Below are 20,036 nucleotides of genomic sequence, written 5' to 3' on the forward strand. Positions count from 1 at the left end.
TTTCATCGTCATGCTTTTGACTGGATTTCACACGTTCGTCTCTTATTTATTTTATTTCTGTAAAGCTGTAATTGGATAAAATTGAAGGTATGCCCTCTGATAGGGATAGCTTTGCTTGACATGTCAGTGAAATAATAGAATAGAGCCAACCCTTGACATGCCATCCAGTTGGTCACTAGCTAGAAGATTCAGTGCTAGTTCTTTAGTTACATTCAGGATTCTTGGGAAAACGCCTGCTACTCTGCTCTGTGGCAGTGGAGGGTCCATTAGTATCAAAGCTAGTGTGCTTCTGCTATTCCAGGGCAGGGAAGTTTTTGAGGTGCTTGCGTAGAGGATGAGCACAGCCTTAATCTGTGGGGTTTAGTTCCTAATAAATCAAACCCTTGTCATAACTTTCACTTTTATCTCTCCTTTGTTTCAGATTCCCAGGAAGGAAATTACAAATCAGAGGTCAACAGTAAGCCTAGGAAGGAAAGGACAGCCTTTACCAAGGAGCAAATCAGAGAGCTAGAAGCAGAGTTTGCCCATCATAACTACCTGACCAGGCTGAGGAGATATGAGATAGCAGTAAATCTGGACCTCACTGAAAGACAGGTACTGATGGAAAGTAATAGATTTTGAAGTGTTTGTTTTAATATTTAAAACTACCAGCAGCAGTCGCTCTCCCCATTTGATTTACCCATAGATATATTAAAGTGTAAAATGGAAAAAAAAATTAGAGATAATGCTAAAATGACACATTTATACTGCATAATAGTGTTGCTGTGAAACAGATATTTATAAATTCAGTTAACCCATTGAAACACACTACTTGATTCATTGACGTTAAATGTCTATCTGCCAGAATGGAATAAATGGGTTTTCAGGTTGCCCAATGCATCTCTATTTAAAATACATCCAATCTTCCATTCTGTGCAATGGTTTGTGGCTAAATATTTACAGGCATTGTGACAGCTGTCCACCATCTATTTGCTCTCTGAATCGTGAAAAATCACAGAACAATCTACTAGAGTTGTTAGGAAGATATCACAGAATGGCCAAACCATAACTAAGGCTTCCATTTGAACCATAGTAAGCAGTGTGTGACTTTTTACACCTGCAATGTTTTGATGACAACTCTGCTCTCTTCAAGCTACACACTTTTAACACAATTATTCGTTAAAAAGAAAAAATGACATTTAAAAAAAAACTTTAAAAAATTGTTTAAAAGAGACCAAAACCCCCTTATTGTCAGTCTCTGAGGCAGGGATGAGAAGGTTAAGAAGGAAACAGAATCAGTGGGGAATTGCATCTGAACTCCCAGAAAAGGTGCTTTGATACACAAAAGGTGCTTTTGAAACACAAAGCTTCATTTAGTTATTCCCTTTTTGCTTTAAAGCTCATCTCTGTCAACTCAACTGGAAGTTTACCCAACTATTCACCACATTCTGGCTATATCTCTGCCAATATTTTTTGGGGAAATTTTCCATTCTCACATTACCAGTAGTGCAATTCCAAATGTGGCAGCACCAGAATGGACAGAGTATAGACCTTTACCATCCTGTCATCTTACCCTGCTCTGTGAAGTAGGAGGAGACCATGGAATTTCTCATCACTCTTCTCAGTTTCCTGCTCTCCAAGCCCTCATTCTGCAAACACCTAAGCACATACTTAACGTTTTTTTGTCCATAGTCACATTGACTTCAGTAGAATTAGTCATGTGTTTTAGTTAAGAATGCACATAAGTGTTTGCAGAATCCATGCTCAACACATTAATGTTTAAATGTGCACATTTTCAGAAACATCCAGAATCTTTCATACAACAATATTGTTAATTGAAAGCCTTTCATCTTGGCCTGATTACATACCTGAGTTTGTTGTAATCTTCCTCCCCTGAGGAACAACTTAAATTATATCTGAAATTAAAATCAATAGATACTCAGATAGCATGCAGTATAAGAACCTAAAGGTATTAGCAGGCTCACCCGATCATATGCAAAATGTATGATCTCTAGCTGGAATGCATTAGACAGTGGGTATAGGGATGTTATTAATATGAGAGAGACATTTTACAATATGCAGTAACATTCATGCTAACTAATTCTGGTGGTCTGCTCAGAAATAAGACCATGCTTCATGAAACTCTAAACATGAGAGGCTAATAAAGACTGGTCAGTTACTCAAAACTTAATTTACATTTTCTATAAATAGTACCGCTCCAGACCCACACATGAAAATGAAACAGGATTTTCGTTGGGAGCTTCAAAGACATGTACATAAAATGGCATTCTAAGTTTACCTCTGTCTTTATTATGCATACCTATTATTTCATCACATCAGCTAGAAGGCAGTAATTTGTTTATAACATGAAGATAATAATGCCAGATAGCATTAATTTTGCTAAATATAATAGCATACACTGAAAAAACCTTTGTCATTCCAGTGGAGTTACTTTCTGTTATTTAAATATGCTTGTTAGATTTATCACTTGTGCCCTTTAGTATCAAATGCAAAGGGAGATTTATTATGGTGGGGAAAAATAAATAAGAATATTGATCTCTAAAGTCTCAATCTTACCATCCTTTCTCAAGCAAAACACCCATTGAACTCAAAAGACTTGATTTTCAGTTACAGTCTTTAGGAAGAACTGTAGCAAAGTGTTCCCTACTTGTCTTTTGACAGATCCATAATTTGTGTGTGATCATCCAAAGATCCAGCATTATCCACTTTCCTTAATTACTTATGTTTTAGGAATTGAAAAGAATATATTTTACAAGAAATCGCCTTTCATCCTGCCAGGGACTGGACTAATTGAGACTAGGAATACTGAGTTGGTTGCACAGAAAGAATCAGTGGAATCTAAATCTGAATTCTACTTGAATGTCTTGACATTAAAAATCATAGCTGGATTCCATAGAATAGTATGAAACAAATGTCAGTGTATTTATGCAGGGTGTTTCCTGAGGATTAATGGTCAGATGGGAGAAATCTCAGCTAGTAACTAATCCCCAGGAAGTAGCCTGAGCTGAGTTCATAATTGCTATTATCAGCTGGAAAATGGAAATAAGTAATTACAAAAATAGGTGTATGGTTTTTCTTAATGGTCAATACAGTTTAAAATGGTATGTGTAGATCCTGGCTAAACAGAAAAAAATATTGTGCCAACTCCCCTCCCTCTTGTTCTGTGCTGGACATAGTTGCAGGTAGATGTCCTGAGGTTGGAGCCTGCACCTTTTCCTCTTCTGGGTCAGGCTTGGATTTTTCAAACCCATGAGTGACATAGTTGTGTTGACCTAACTTTTTAGTGTAGACATGGCCTAAGCATGTACACTGAGTTACAGTGCTACATGGATTTTTCCTCATAAGTAACAACAAATAAAATATTGAATAATAATCCACGATGACCTTTAACTGGTTCGCCACTGGTGGGGTAAACCAACTGATTTCAATTAAGTTGTGCCTACTTACAACAGCAGTGGAATTAGCCCAGCATTATAGGGTGGTGTGACAAAACCATATGATGAGATGATTCTGTGTTCCAAAGGAAATTAAGTTTTTATTTCAACATACTGTACAGCGATAGCTAGATATGAACATATGTCTTTGGAAGTTCATTGGGAGAAAAAGCAGTCTTCTGAGACTGCTAGATCAAATTAAAACCTCAGACTTCCTTTGCTACACAGTCATGGAGAGGAATGTGAGGGGATACTTTTTAGCAGATGTGTAATGTCAGTGCTAGGCATTGATACTTGTGATCACCTCTCAGTAATTATAATGAACCCATCCACATAACATCTGAGCATAACCCTTCTTGTTAATCACATGTGGCACCTGGGCTGCTGGGAATGCTGGTGCTTCCCTAGCATTCTAGCACAAAGGCCTGGATAGTTTCAATCAGGAAGGGAAAGCTTTTAAAGGTTCTGCATGAAATACTTACACAGCAGCACCGTGACTTGTAGCTTTATGCCTTTCAGTCAGAAAGAAAGAGGGGGCCGTATACTGCACTGAAGATGTCCTCTGTTGTCCACAACAAAAAGATGATTGGCAAGGGAATGAAAACCTAGCAGCACATTCCAGTATCCATTTGCTTTCTGAAAATTGCTTATATTGGGGCAAATTTTGCTGTCACTGCCACTGTTGTAAACTGGGGACATCTTCATGGAAATCAGGTGAATTACCCTGGTGTAAAACTGGTGTGAATAAGACCAGAATCAGGCTTTCTACTTCTAAACTGTATGAAAGCCTCCAAGAGTGCAATTCAGGGAGTCAACAGTCGTGATTCTCCCCTCATACTAGTTTTACATCACTGCAGCTCCACTGACTTCAGCAAACGTACTCCAGGATTACACTGCTGTGAGATCAACATTCATTTCTTCAGTGCAGAATCAGAATATTCTTAAATACATTCCATTCCATTGCTAACTGAATGAATGTTAACACCATACCAGCATCCACACACTAGCATATTGTTGTTGTTGTTATTATTACCTCAGTAGCACCTAGTAGTTCCAACTGAGATCAGGGGCCTGTTGTACTGGGTGCTTTACACACACACTAGGAAATAAGCTCTTCAGAGAAAGGACTACAATCTAAATAAAAAGATAGACATTCTCATGTAGCCCAGCTCATTTGGCCTGGTTTCCAGAAGTAATCTCTGCATAGAGCAGTACTTCTGAGAACGATGTGACTGTGCTGGTCACATTGGCATTTGTGGCATATACTATCATTTTCCAAAACTTCTGCCAAAGGCTATTTTCCCTGGAGAATGGTGTTCAACATGTGGTAGTCACTCTCTCTGACTAGGTTAAGATGTGGGTTATAACACCTATGCCAACCCCAGCTGTACACCCATCTATATCTGAAAGGTCTTCAGACCTTGGGGGAATGACATTCTGTGTGCAAATGGACAATCAAATGTTAATGTTGGATAATGCAGCAAAGAAAAAAAAGCAGAGGGTATTAGATGTATTAAACATCTCCACCAAGAAATTATGTTTGTGAACAGAATTAACCACTGATGGAATTAATTACTTTACATATGTTGTTTTTACTAAGATTCAGTAAAAAAGCAAACATCAAATTATTGTACAGCGTCAGAGAGGCAAAAATAAACAGCGGAAAGATATTGTCAGTCATCCTAAAGTTACCTCTTTCAGTTAGTTCCCAAGATGTGGCAGATGTGAGATAAATCATGGGGCCCATTATCTTAGGAAAGCTCAATCTTCCTCTTGACTATGATGATAATTTCTACCATACGTTACATCTTAAACAGGACATCAGCACCCAACACTTCATAATTACCTTTCTGGCACTTAAAACAAACAATAGAAAAACATATGTTTTACTGTATTTAAAAGCCCATGTAAGAGTGGCCAAGTTTCCTACTAGCATCAAAGCAAGGCTCAAATTGAATTTCCAAACAACTTCTAAGGTCAGCACAAATATAAATTCCTGGTGGAAGGACATGTTCAGAAAAAAAATAATGTGTGAAGGAGCCAAGTCCTGATTTTTGTTATTTGCATGTTAGGCTATGTTATTCAGAATGTCAACATGGAACAGGAGTGAGCGTGATTTGTATGGCACCCTAACAAAAAATAAATATCATTGAGGGTTTCAAGAGAGGAGTATCAAAGAAAATTACTTCGACATCTCAAAGTCCCAGATATTAAGAGTGCACTTCAAGAGCATTTAAAACACATATGGTGGCTCTATTATCACACTGTAAAAATTCCCTCAATATAGGTGCCTATAATTGCTGCTCCATCGCCTATAGAGTGCACTCCCAATCTCTACTCAGCCAGCAGTTAATAATTTTCAGCTGGCAGGCCTCTATGTATTCTGAAGAGCCAGTTAGTATAAAAATCTCTTAGGTCCCTAGATATTTGTAACCTTGACAAGCACATTCTTGGCTTTTTTGTCCATCCAGATAAACTTGGAGAAGGCACCATCCAAATTTTTTAAAGTCTCACTGTGGGATGAGGAGAGGAAGCAGCTGCAGTGGGGTATAAGAGGTGTGGCAAAATGGACATTTTTATAGGGTCGATCCTGCCAAATATAGAAAGAGTGGGAGATCTTTCCACCTCACAAGATCTTTTTTTGCACAGAGCTAATCAAAGGAGCAACGTTGCAGTTCTTCAAGCTAGCTAAGGTTACCGGAATAAACAGTTCAAATACGTAATGCTTCTATTTGCCAATGTAAATGGAAAATCCCACCTAGTCCGATTAAATTCCACTGAGGAGGGCTTATTTTTTGCTAGTTAACCTTAAGTCCCAATATCTGCCCAAAATCCATCAATCACTTAGAAAATACCCAGAATCAGTGTTTCTTGGTAGGTGATGAGGAAAACAGTTTGTTAAAATAAAGAAGGGCTTTATGCTCTCTTGTCTGAGTTCTACCTAATGAAAGTCTTTAGTCTGTCAATTTATGAAGTGGTGCCAGTAGTTCCATGAGTAGATAAATAGGAATGTCAAAAGAGGTGCCTTTTTAATGTTTAATTCTACAGGAAAGGTAGGCAAACAATGCATTATCATATAAATGGGGGCAGTATATGTACAGTATCTAGCACAGTGGGGCTGTCGTCCTGATTCGTGCTTTTTTATTGTGTGCTTCTGCAATACAAATAATAAACAATAATAGAAAATCCCCATTACAGTGGTGTCCTCCAAACAAAGGTCACCTCACTTCGTAGTAACAAATGGCTATTTATACTTGGTTAAAATCCTTTTCAGCATCTCAAGACTGAGTGTGGGATCCTGCAATCCTTACTCAAACCAAACAACCTTTCTAAACAAAGTCAGTGTTGATTTTCTGGAGTAAGGACCACCTTAACATAGTTCATCAATATCAGTCTCATATACCGTATTGTCGAATCTTGTCTGAAAGTCAAATGCTCATTCCATACTTCCACTTATTCAGCAATGTCCACATATGCTATAAAATTTGAGTCTGTGTGGTGAGCAGCAGCCCACGGCAGCGAGTCTCCGTGCCCAGGTCAGCAGACTTGGGCTTGCGGGGCTTGTGCTATGGCACTATGGATAGCTGCATAGACATTACGACTTGGGCTGGAGCCTGGGCTCTGAAGCCTAGGGATGGGGTTGGCCTGCATTCCTCTGGATTGTTTGTTTTATTTAAAATAATACCCTTAAAATAAAATAAAATCTAGTGATACTTTTATGTTTGTCTGTAAAATAATTACAGAAGAGCATTGCTACAGTAATTCCATAATTTCTTTCTTCTGTAGAAAGAAATGCTCCTGGAAACCTAAAATATATCTAATGGGTAATTTAATACATAATTTTGACTCGAGTAATTATTTACTTTTTAAACAAAAGTTTATGGTGAAACTTCAAATGATGAATTTACTTTTGCTATATAAATTGGGAGTGGAGTTACTGGTTATAATTCATTCACAATGGGAGACCTTATTTTCAAAAATTCCAGTGCTTCAGTGGAGCTCAAGGTTCCAACTGCTAGCCATGGACAGACCCTTACATCTGCGCGGAGACCAATTACCTTCAGTGGGGTTCTGGGCAAGCAGAGTGGTCTGCCTGTGCCAGTCAGCTTATGATGCGATTTGGCCCAAAATTCAAGGATTGTTCAGCCAATGCTTCTGTTAAAGCTAGCTTTGTGCAAAGGTGTTGGGGAAGAGGTAGGCCCGTGGGTGTCCTCCCACATAATCCCGCGTCTCTCAGTAGACTTGGCCAGGACCAAAAGGAAGCACAAACTGTCCTTTTTTTTTTTTGAGGTTGGCATAGAAGCTACTTTCCCTAGAAGTTCCAGCTGGAGAGGTGATTGCTCTGTACTGCACCTTTGGAAAGTGATGACTTAACATCACAGTTGAGTTCTAAGAAAAGTGACACGTTTTGTCAGTCTAAAAATCAAACAGAACAAAAACTGAAACAACACATTTCTGAAACTTTTTGTTTTAAGTATCTTTGGAGATTCACTTATGGATCCTAGTGGCTATATATGGAGGAAAAGAGCTATTTGTTATGCTAGGTACTTATAAAATGTAGCATCCATTTAGATGGTCATTTGTATTCTTTGGGCCTGGTCCAGCTGAAAATAGCTGCAGCTTTCTGAGCCACGCCAGCTGTAAAAGACTGGATGTTGACTCTGCAGCCAATTTACTATCAAAGATACAAGATTGGCCTGCTTTGAAAGTCAAGAAAATTCCTCCAGTTTTGAAGGAATGAGCTGTGGAGACGGTTAAACTGAACGGAAATTAGGGTTTTTCCTTCGTGGCCTATGCGAAGGCTTCCCAAGCTGTGGAGCCTAAGAGGTCTGCAGAGTTGTCAGGTTCCTTGGCACTTCCCTCCTTTAGTACTAAACTGTCATCATAGAGCAAAGTGAGCATATTCCTCCAAGAATCCTGAGTCCTGATTCCCCATTGCCTTGCATTTATGAGTCATTTTCATCTGTGCTAACTGGCTGTGAAATGCTAGCAAACTGGAATTCTCCACTTACACCCGTAGAAGCACTTTATTGTACACTTTCTCCACACAGGTGTAAATGTCTGCGCAAGATGAATCAGTGCCGTATTGTCTAAAATGACTCTGTCCCACCAACAGATTTTTCAGATTATGCGTAAGCAATTTTTACTTAGTCTGAACAGCAGTAACTTCAGAAAACCAAACTCGCAACTTCAACTAATGTAGCAAATCCTGATATAGTGCAGTGACTGTACTGTACATACAGAAGTACACTATACGAACTAGATTGTGACAGGCCCTTGTGAAAATGCATGGTGGCAGGGAGAGCACAAAGCTGCCTTGTGGCAACACCCGCAGCGAACACCCCCAAGATTACAAACAACAAAAAAGGAACTCAATGTAAAACCCACACCGCAACGTCTGCCTGTGAATGCAAACAATAGCGCATGAACGACCCCATTCTGTTCAGTGTGGGGTAACGCTAAAGTCGAACTAGGACATTTTAAAAAGTCAAGATTAACTATTTCACTGATGATCATTTTAGCTATGAAAAGCTATGAAATTAAATGTTGAAGATCATAGTTGGATGAAGTGGCATTTATCAGGGTGGAGCGTAGCGGGGTTGATGGTTGCTGTCAAGGATTTCTGGCATTGGTAATGAAGTAGTTAAATCACTGCCGTCCTCTGAAATGTTAAGTCCCCTCCACCCCTGCCCAAATGTAGGAGAGAAGGAGCAGAATGCATCAGCTTTCCGGTACCCAAAGCTGCCTTTGAGTAACAAAAACCAAAGCCATCTCCCACGCTTTCCTGGGTGCCAAAAGTCCCACCTGTCCATTATCCATCTGCCAAAACCTCCAGCTTTTTCTCAACAGTTGCTGCTATGCACTTATGAATATTCAGTACAAAAATCTAAAGTGTAAAATAAACTGAATTTACCATCAAAATAAATAAATAGAAGGGATACAGAGAGGGCTAATGACAGGAGAAAGGACTATACTATCTAAGTCTGGAGTTCTTGCTACATAAGTTAGGTATAATGCTTCACACAGAATTTGGGGCTCTGAGAGATGTGCATTTGTATTGCATGTGTACAAGAAATGATGGGGCAGTGTGGCATAATGGTTTTATTGGTATGAGTTTGGGATGGGTGCATTACTCATGAGTCTTAAAGTCATTCACAAGTTACGCAGGTCATCTCAAACCAATGCCAGTAAAACCTTTAGCTCACTTATCATGTAGTTTGTATACGTCACATATTTTGCAGAAACCTGTGTTTAAAATGTTTAACTTTTTTATAGTGTGACTACTTTCCATGTCCCTGCACCAGTAAAGCCTTAGCTACCATGAGTCTAACTGTGCAAGACTTTGATGGAAAGGAAAAATCCTAACTAACATATTTTAGACAGATTCAGAATAGCTTTTCTATAAATAAAAATGTCACAACTTTAAAATCCACTATTTTGGCACCTAGCAGGGTTGGGCATCCCAGTGAGAAGCTAGTTTTTTTGTTTGTTTGTTTTAAAAGAAAAAGTGGCTATTTGCTGGAGACCTATGAATGGGTTGAGTGCAGGTAAGAAAGTCATACAGTTTAATCACAGGCAGAGTCACATACTATTTTTCAGAAACTAAGATAAAATATTATTTTTCTGCAAAGTTCATTTTTGAAGGAAACGGCCATCAGTTAGACTTTTCTGTGTCAACACAGAAGGCTTAAGTCCCAGTTTAGCCATCCATCCTGATTGAGCAAAGCATTTAAGGATGTGCTTAAGACCTATTGATGTCAATAGAATTTAGGCCCTTGCTTAAAGTTAAGCATACACTGAAATGCTTTGCTGAATAGGGGTGGTCTTAAGCATATGTTCAAATGCTTTGCTGAACTGGGGCCTAAAAGCCATACCGGTTTCACATCACATGATCCTATTGAGGTTGAATGGGTGGAAGACAGCAGAGAATTTGGCCCTTTGGTAGTAGGTAAAACTCTGGCCTTTCACAAGTATTTGCTATTAACAATAGTGCTACACCACTGAAACAATAAATCAATTTCCAGCCCTTCATATTGCATCCTGCCCCCTGATTACTGTGGAGTATTCCTTAAAATAAATCAGCCATAGCAAAACATTTCTTTTTGGTGTCTGCTCCCAAGGAGATGCTCAACACACGGTCATATGGTCCTCAACCTATTTAAGCAACAGCTTAATCATCAGTCTGGGAGACGTAAATGCTAAACAACTTGTCGACTAATGGAAAGACTTTCATGCCAATGAGCAGATGTGCCTAATAGACCACCCCATAATTGCTGATTTAGAAATAGTTGCTAATGCTGTAATGGCTGCTATAACATAGCCCTTCATTTCCCTTCCCTTCATTCCCTATATATATACTCTACACATTAAATTGAGCTATATACAGTGTGTGTGTTGTTTGCAGTTATATTATATAGAGAGAAAGATAGAGAGGGGGAAAAGTACACATAAAATATCTTGTCTTATATTTTTAAGCACATATTCCTGGGTGGTACTAATTATCCTCAACTCCCTCTAAAGTCACTGGGAGTTGAGTGCACCTCACAGGAATACTCAGCAACCTATAGGATCAAGCTTCACAATAGTAGGTATTAATAATTATATTTGGACACACTGCACTTAATAGGCTATTTCAAACATACAGACTGAATGCTGTAGCTTTAAATTGCTGTAGTTCTATCCAGTTCCCTCATCCCTTCCCCCCCCCCCCCACAAGGTTTACTTCAACTTGCTCTGGCTGCCTGCATCCCCCTTCCTTTTCAGTATACCCAGTATGACATTTCAAGCAAGACACTTAACACTTTCAAAGGTGCTGTATGTTTGAAAAGCGTTGGCTTCCGTGAATTACAATGAATTGACACTCAAAATTCTTCACACTTCCTGCCTAGTACTAAAATGTAGCTGGATCATGTATCAGTACCTATTTCCCTCCCATTATTTACTGTTCACAAAATCCAAAGGAAGTTCAGATTTCAGATATCTGAATCTGATCTCTAGAGGAAATAGCGTGTGAAAAGCCCTTCTCATATTATTATTAGCACATGAGCATTAAAGGCCTGAGCTATAACCTGTTGAAGTCAATGGAAAGACTTTCATCGCCATCACTGAGCTTTGGATCAGGTCCTAAAGGCCTTTCAATACTATACGTATTTTCTGTGTCTGAATGTCTTCAGTTATAAAGTGTTCTCTCATTTAGCAGAGCAAGTAAGATTAATGGCACTTCGTGTAGTAAGTAGATTGAGAAAATTAAAATCAAAATGAATTGCAATTATTTTTAGTTCTGTATCTCATTACACTTCGTTTTTAGCATATATATTTTACTAGTTTTTACCAAACAAGAAAAATATTTCTACATTTGAAGTTATCTGGGTTAATCATTTAACAAGGTAACTTTGCCTCAGAGACGCAGATTATTTATTATCATCATTAATGAACCATTAACACAGTTATTGCAGTTCTAAATAGTTACAAATCTGTCTTTTTTTTAAGCTGACTGCCTTAAATAGTAGAGATTTGGCACCAGATGTTAAACTCGGCCTGTAAAATGGAGCAAGTAATACATACTCACCTCACAGGAGCACTGGGGATTAAATTCACCCCTGTAAAGAGGGCCAGCACTACTTAAACTGCATTTTGAGGGATTACATCGGATATAAATGGTGAATAGACTTTTTGCTGTCCCACTTGCTAGTGTTCACTAGTTATTGGGCCTAGCGCTCTCCCATGGAAGTCAACAGTTCAGATCAGAATTGGGCCTGATCTCATGCAGTTGAGAAGCTTGAAGAAGAGGTGTAATTACATTGCCTCAATTGTACTTCAACTTCCACTTTCTTCCAGCTGCTTGGTGTTAAATTGCAGCTTCTTAGCCTCTTTTTACACACTGCTGGAACAGATATAAAGTAGGTCTAAGGGAAAATTACTGAATGTAAGGAGTAGGGGCAATTTACACGACTTTATACATCAACTCTGAATTTTGCCCTAAGGCAGATGAAGAGGGAAGTCTCAATTGGTTTAATTTGCACTTTTCCAGTCCTGTGTATGTGTATGTTACACCAATGAAGACTCCCTCAGGCATATTTATTTCCTTAGTCTTACAGCCACTTACCAATTTACACCTCAACTTAAACACAACCTCCGAATTAGGTCCTATTATGTTTGAAGGTATTTGTCTTTCCATTGTTTTCCCCTTCACTTTCATAATAAAATTCTAACACAGTCATAGAAATTAGAGAAAATAAAGAACCATTAGGGTTACCCAGTCTGTTTCCTGACAATGCAGGATAGCTCCCTATAGTACATTTACAAAAGGTTTGTCCAGTCAAGTTTTCGTTCCCCACGAGACAGGGCTCTCCACCACTTAGCTTAGATGTCACAGCTATTCAACCTTTCTTAATTTCATCATCTTATTCCTAGTTATACTTTCTCATACTGTCCTAAATAATTTATCTCATATCTTGGTGTGAATAGGCTTCAAATGTTTGTAGAATGTTATATGTGTGTGCTCCCCTCTCGGCCTACTCCAAGTCATTGTTTAGCCAAGCAGTATCTATCTGGCTCTTTTTAATCTATTTTCATAAATCAGTCTCTCCACGCTCCTTATCACTGATTGGTGAATGTCTGTAAACAGCTTCAAATTTCTATGTTCTTCTGAAAACAAAGTGCCCCAATATGAATGCATTATCCCAAGTGCAGGAACACCAAAGCCTGACAGAACAGGGCTATAATTTCTCTACGTAGGCAACCATGTCACTATCTATGCTTTTTTTTTTCTTAACTGCTACATCCTATGACAACCTCATCTCTAATTTGCTGTCTACTATCACTCCTAGGTCTCTTTCAGCATTACTTCTTCCCATGTTTCTATGTTGTGAAGTGTTTTTCCCCAGATGTATTAGCTGGAGTATTTCCAAGTTCAGTTTCATTTATTTATAGCCTGCACGTATCTCCAACCTCTAAATCTGTTTGCATTTTTCTGTTGTTAGTGGTTTTCCCAACACCTCCCACTCATCTTTGATTCTTGTTAATGTGGCGGTTTCTTGCTCTGCCAAAACATTATTGGGGATATTAAAGAAGACAAGAGCTAACACTTTGTGCTACCCTATTAGACACCTGCTCCCAGCTTGATATATGGCTGTTTATTAGTACCTTAGTTTATTTTATACTGCTTCTGCCCATTTTAAGTTTATATGACTGTATTAATATCCAAATCTATTTGAATTAATTTTCACAGACTGATTTTATTATACAAAATCTCTCTTGTATGTTTTCTTCTAAATTGACAATCCTAAGTGTTCTTTCCTCTTAATATATGTCCTGGGATGTTAGCAATGGAAGTTAAACTTGTGGAGTCACAATTGCCAGGATCACTCTCATTTATTTTCTGAAGATAGGTTTAGTTCTTCACTTGCTTTTCTTCAGTCTTCTGATTCTTTCCAAGTTTTCAATCACTCTTCATTTAAAAAGAATTGTCGGTGGCTCCAGAAGTTTAATTTTGTGAGTGCTTATGATCTGGTATGGATCAAGTCATTCTAAGTATTCCTTTACCTGCTCTTTATCACTAGCTATGTTTACAATATCTTCATTGGTGCTAAGGGCCAAATCCTGGTTCCATGCATACTACTAAAACTACTTCAGGCAGAGGAACATCATGGGTGGTGGAAAGTTAGTGGCAATATGCTCCCCACACTCCTGACGATTGAAAAGGAACAATCTGCTCACACACATTTTCCCCCTCCACTCACTTAATGACTGCTCCTGATCTCCGCATGCTTGCAAGAGTAGCTGGGGGGGGGGGGTCTAGTCGAACCATCAGCTTCACTGATTATTTTGCCCCTAGAGCTTTGGGCCTCCCAAATAGTACTAGGATTTTGAAAAGGGCAATGCAATGGTCTACTTGCAACAATTTTTTACACACATACAGCCTGAACTGTGCAGGATAGTAAATGATTTTGCCCAAAGCAGATAGATAAGACATTATGCAAAGAGTGGTTTCTGCAAAACAAGTTGAATACTGTGATACACTTTTGACACTATAGCATATTTATTGATCTCTTAGAGCTGCAAAAATATCCTGAGAGCATCTTTTTTATATCTCAGTGGGAAGATTCCCATTGACTTAAGTGAGCTTTGGATCAGCTCCATAGCTCCAAATGCTACAGGTTTATTACAGTGTTTGGCACCAGTGCTGTAGTGTCTTTCACAAGGGGAACTTCACTGTAAAAAAATGACATCTGTAACTTCCCATAAAGAGCTGTAAGTACAGTACAAATATTGTGTTTTTATGAAGACACTGCTTTCATACTCAGGCCATATATCAGAGACTTCCATGATAATTCCCAACATCATAGCAGCCAGTCATAAATACCTTCCCTTTACACTCATTTGACTTTACTAGCCAGATTCTTTTGCCTTTGATGAGTAGCCTAAAGAAAAGGATGTGCATGGATTTGGAGCTGTTAACCAACCTAGAATAATTTTGCTGTATTCCCAACTGATTGGCTTTAAGAGCTCAGATTAGTTTTAACACAACACCGTGAGTACAGTAAATAAATAGAAAAAAATGTGACTTTAAACATCAATTCTGTTGCTGTACAATTCTAATGTATCATTCAAAATAATGTTAAAGGCTAAAGCCTGTAAGATTTCCTGGACATACAACATAAATTCCTCAAAACATCCATTTGTGGCTCTATTACTGATGTTGTACAATGTGTCCTGCTGTGACAACTCCTTGGCATTACTTTCAAAGCTCTAAAATATATTCCACTTATCACTGCAGAGGAGACATCAGCATTCCAAGCTCTCACTTCCTTTCCAAGTGAGAAGTTACCTCATGTTGTAGAATTTTCTGTAGAACTTTCATGTTAAAAGAGACCCAAAGATACGTTTGGGACACTCCATTACAGCAGTAACTCTAAGGGTTTTAAAATAACTATTTTTTCCCTCTTCTTCCATTTTCATAAAATAAATTTACTTTCAATGTCAATGGCATATGCTGATTTAGAATCAACGGAGGATCTGATCTGATATATGGATAAGAGTTCTCATGTCTCTCTCAGTCTGTGGGCAATTTTAAAAGTAGATTGCCTGCAGTTTGCAGTGCTTAGTAGCACACCAGATTTGCAGGAGACAAGTATCCTCTTGTACCAAAAAGGAAGCTAACAGCAGGGATTATAGTAATACGTATGTGAGCCAAAAAGGGAAGTCATTATCAATATTTACTATTAAAAAATTTCTAACATGGCCTTGCATACATCGGGGAAAGGCTTGAGAGGGGGCATTGAAATTGGAAGTGACCGGTAAAAAAAAAAAAATGTACAGTTGTTTCTTCTTCTTCCATATTCTTGTTTTTGAATGAAAATTTCTTGTTTCATTGTCCGTTTTCCCAAGTACTTGGCAGATTCTGAAAAAATACTTAGAAAAAGATGTAAAAAAAATAGGAAGGAAAAGCGTGGTTCCGTGTTAAGGCACAAAACTGTAAATAACATAGAAGAGAGAGGTTATTTTCTGAGCTCTCTATTAATTTGTGTATGTCGTTTCCCTGGCCTCAGTTTCCTCATGTGTAAAATGGGGATGATATTTATCTCACAAGAGTGTTAATGTATACATGTCTCTAGGGAGCTTTGAGATCCTCCACTGGAAGGCACTGTAGTAGTGCTAAGTATTTCATGTAACCATATTAACTTATGACTGTTCCAGGGGTTCTCAAACTTCATTGCACCGCAACCCCCTTCTGACAACAAAAATTACTACACGACCCCAGAGGGGGGTCCAAAGCCTGAGTCTGCCTGATTCTCACCGCCTGGGGTGGCGGAGCCAGAGCCAAAGCCTGAGCCCCACTGCCCTGAGTGGGGAAGGGGTCAAAGCTGAAACCCAAGGGCTTCAGCCCCAGCCAGGGGGCCTGTAACCTGAACCCTGCAACCGAGGGCTGAATCCCTCAGGCTTCGGCTTCGGCTCCCAGCGGCGGGGCTCGGGCTTCAATCCGAGCCACAGCAAGTCTAAACCAGCCCTAGCGACCCAATTAAAATGGGGTCACAACCCACAGTTTGAGAATTCACTGTCCAATTCCTTCCCCTATTGTTCCTTACCCTCACGTTTTACTTCATGTCTAAAATTAGTCTCTCAGCTCATTGGAGAAGGCAAGTTGCTTTTGTATTTGTTCTGTAAAGAAACTAGCATCCTGTCGGGTGCTACACAAATAACACATGATGCTATTATTTTAGTGTTACAGATAACATCATTAGCTCTCAGTGACCATGTCTTTGTTCTTATTTTTAAGGTAAAAGTTTGGTTCCAGAACAGACGAATGAAATGGAAGCGGGTAAAAGGGGGCCAGCAAGGGGCAGCAGCCCGGGAAAAGGAACTAGTGAATGTGAAAAAGGGCACACTGCTTCCCTCAGAGCTTTCTGGAATTGGTGCAGCCGGCCTCCAGCACACGGGGGACTCACTAGCGAACGATGACAGCCATGATAGTGATCACAGCTCTGAGCACGCACACTTATGATACACAAAGAGAGGATCCCAGCTCCGTTCTCAGGAAAGAAATGCTATGATGGCACGCCTTCCCCGGGCATCGTTTACTTATGCAAGTGACTCTGGCAGTGATTTTTTAAAAAAAAATGGTTATTAAAAATTCAAGCTTATTGTGTCTGCTTTTCTTGATTTTTTTAGATGGTTTACAGTAAGTGCCATGTCTTAGAGGTGCCTCAAGAGTGGGAAGCAGAAGATGAACTTGCTTTGAACATTCCAGATTTGTTTGTCATGTTTATGGACAGCGGGCAGGTATTTTTGCTTTAGCTTGCACTGAAAATTACATTGCTTTCAACAGAGGTTATATTCAGAAAAACCACAGTGCCACAAAATCACTGTCTAGTGGATAAGAAACTTATTTTAACTCTGTAAATATTTATCTTACAGCATTTTCCTGTCTTCACTAATTTTAGTAATGCATTAATATTAGCTGATGGCAATAATCACTCATGATGATAAACGGCTTCTTGTCTCTTTATTTTTGTTTTGTTGTCCCAAAAACAGACAATACATGTAGACACTTGTGTTCAAGTAAAGAACAATACTGTAGTGTCTGATAGGGCACGTCCTTGTACCACAGACAAAACAAACCTTATGTTGCATTTACTCTCAACTGCTGCTAATAGGGTATTATTAAACTTACCTTGCTCCTCAATTCTTCTTATCTTATAACTGCCAGAATGATTTTTAGGATCATAAGGATAGTCCAGTGACCTGCCAGAAATAACATCATGTTCCACTCGTGTTAAGAATTTATTTCCACCACCCCACCCCTAAAAATGTATACGTTACTTCTACATCCTTGTTGAGTATATTGGGAAGCATTCAGCGGAAGTATTGTTTCTTCATCTTCTGATTTTAAAACCAGCTGATAAGTTGAGTTGGCTGCTTATGTTGGTAGAAATCAAAATTATGATGATAACTCTGATACTATGTCCCAAGTGTAAATTCAAGACACGTTACAGACTTGTGTGTACATACAGGCGAACACCAAAAATCAAATCTAACAAAACATTGATTGTACTTTGTAAAGAAAAAATGTTTAATAAATGATCCTTTTTAAATAATTCTGGTCTGCCTATAGTGATTTAATGGGAAACTTGAAAGTGTTCCTTTAAAAGTGCTAAGCAGCTCTAGCTTCACGATTCCTTCTAAACTGTGTTTTGCTTTGGGCAACATAAATCTATGTTTTCAAACTTAAACTTGATCTTGGATAAACCTTCTATCTTGATCCATTTGGGAAACTCCTTCCTTTAGCAGGAAAAAGCAACCCTCAGCTAATGATGGTTTCAGCCAAGAACAACAAGGACACATTAAACCATTTTCCAAGATCTGAGGCAAACATTAAAGGGATATTTTGTCATAGAATATTAGGGTTGGAAGAGACCTCAAGAGGTCATCTAGTCCAATCCCCTGCTCAAAGCAGGACCAACACCAACTAAATCATCCCAGCCAAGGCTTTGTCAAGCCGGGTCTTAAAAACCTCTAAGGATGGAGATTCCACCACTTCCCTAGGGTAACCCATTCCAGTGTTTCACCACCCTCTGAGTGAAATAGTGTTTCCTAATATCCGACCTAGACCTCCCCCACTGCAACTTGAAACCCTTGCTTCTTGTTCTGTCATCTGCCATCATTGAGAACAGCCTAGTTCCATCCTAGGCTAGTCATACGTTGTGGAAATGGAGAGAAAAAATGGTAACTGCCCAGGAAGGTTATGTAAACTTGCATTACCTTGCCTTTATAAAATAAAGCTGTTCAAGACATAAAGTTATTGGCCAACATACCTCTTCTAATGGGGATGAAAATAATAAAATAAGCCAGAGCATCCAAAGAGAAGTCTTCAAACTAACTACCAATGAACATTTACTGATTAACAGTCACGTGAATCAAAAGAATCCTAAACATGATCAAGAACTTTTCTAGCCCAATTCCTTTCTAACTCAGGTTTGTTCACTATTACACACTAACTAGTCTTGTGATCAGTCTAATTTAAATGTCCAAGTGATGGAGCATCCACAACTTCCTTTGGGAGACTATTTCACATTTTAGTATTCCCCTATAGAGCCTAACGGATCATAAAATTACCCTATATCTATCAAATGCCCTCACCACACAAAATGATTTAGATGGAGTTGGATAAGGAGGAAATAATAAAAAAAAAAATACACATCAATTCCATTATTACATGCAAATAATGAACCAGAGTAAAAGCATACTCTTATTCTGACCTTCATCTTTCCTTGTGCCTTTTCTCCCCACAACTGTTCATTGCTGTCATTCATATATGTCTAAAATTAGACTGCACATTTTTCAGGATTGAGACAGTCTCTTGTATTTTGCTCTTTAAAAAACCCAGCACACTTTAGGCAGTGCAAAAATAATAATAAGCGATGTAGGACCAGTTTCTGCCACCCCATCACACTGACTAGTACCTTACTTTGTGACGAGCTCCATTGATTTTGGTGGGGACACTTGCAGAGGAAGGTAGCATCCAATGTGATTAAGGGTGGCAGAATCTGACTCATAGTGATCTCACTGCCAGGAAGACTGTCTTGACATTAAGGAGATTCATTTTCTGTTCCTTAATTTCATCCCATTACTCCAAATTCTAAAAGGTGATGGCTAGTAACAACATATTACGTCTAGTGAGAGAAAAACTGATACTCAGATATGTTTTTTTAAGCCAACATGAAATATGCCATCCCTCTGTCTGATCGAAGTATGAAGTCAGTAGGACACGTGTACAGTGTCCACAGAGCATGTGCCACAGAGTTGGCAGGATAGGGCCACGCATTTTAAAATAATGTGTAACGCTTTAAACACAAAGGTCCGGATTGTATAAATAATACTATGACCAGCGTTCGGAGAAGTTTGAAGGCCAATTGCTACAGGATAAACGCAGGCCTCAGGAGTGATTTGCACCAATCAGGGTATTGGAGGGAGCAGTCCTTCGGCCTCACCAAATGCAGAGCTTGATACTGTGTCTGGCCCTTGCACAAAAGGTACAAAAAAAATAGGGAAGGCTCCTTGCACCCTCCTCCTCCAGTCATACCTGCCCAAGGACCTGGCACA

At 39.0% G+C, this 20,036-nt stretch overlaps 1 protein-coding gene across 1 annotated transcript in view; it reads left to right on the forward strand.

Annotated features, from left to right (window-relative positions):
- MEOX2 (mesenchyme homeobox 2) overlaps positions 1 to 18,031 on the forward strand; it is a 71,556-nt gene extending 53,525 nt beyond the window's left edge. The window contains exons 2-3 of the mRNA XM_073329551.2: positions 422 to 594; positions 16,714 to 18,031. Of these exons, the coding sequence (XP_073185652.1) occupies positions 422 to 594; positions 16,714 to 16,938 (398 nt within the window). The 3' untranslated portion in view covers positions 16,939 to 18,031. The remainder of the gene's footprint in view (positions 1 to 421; positions 595 to 16,713) is intronic.
- The last annotated feature ends 2,005 nt before the right edge of the window (positions 18,032 to 20,036 follow it).

The sequence above is a fragment of the Lepidochelys kempii genome, chromosome 2, assembly GCF_965140285.1.
Source record: "Lepidochelys kempii isolate rLepKem1 chromosome 2, rLepKem1.hap1, whole genome shotgun sequence".
Lineage (NCBI taxonomy): Eukaryota > Metazoa > Chordata > Testudines > Cheloniidae > Lepidochelys > Lepidochelys kempii.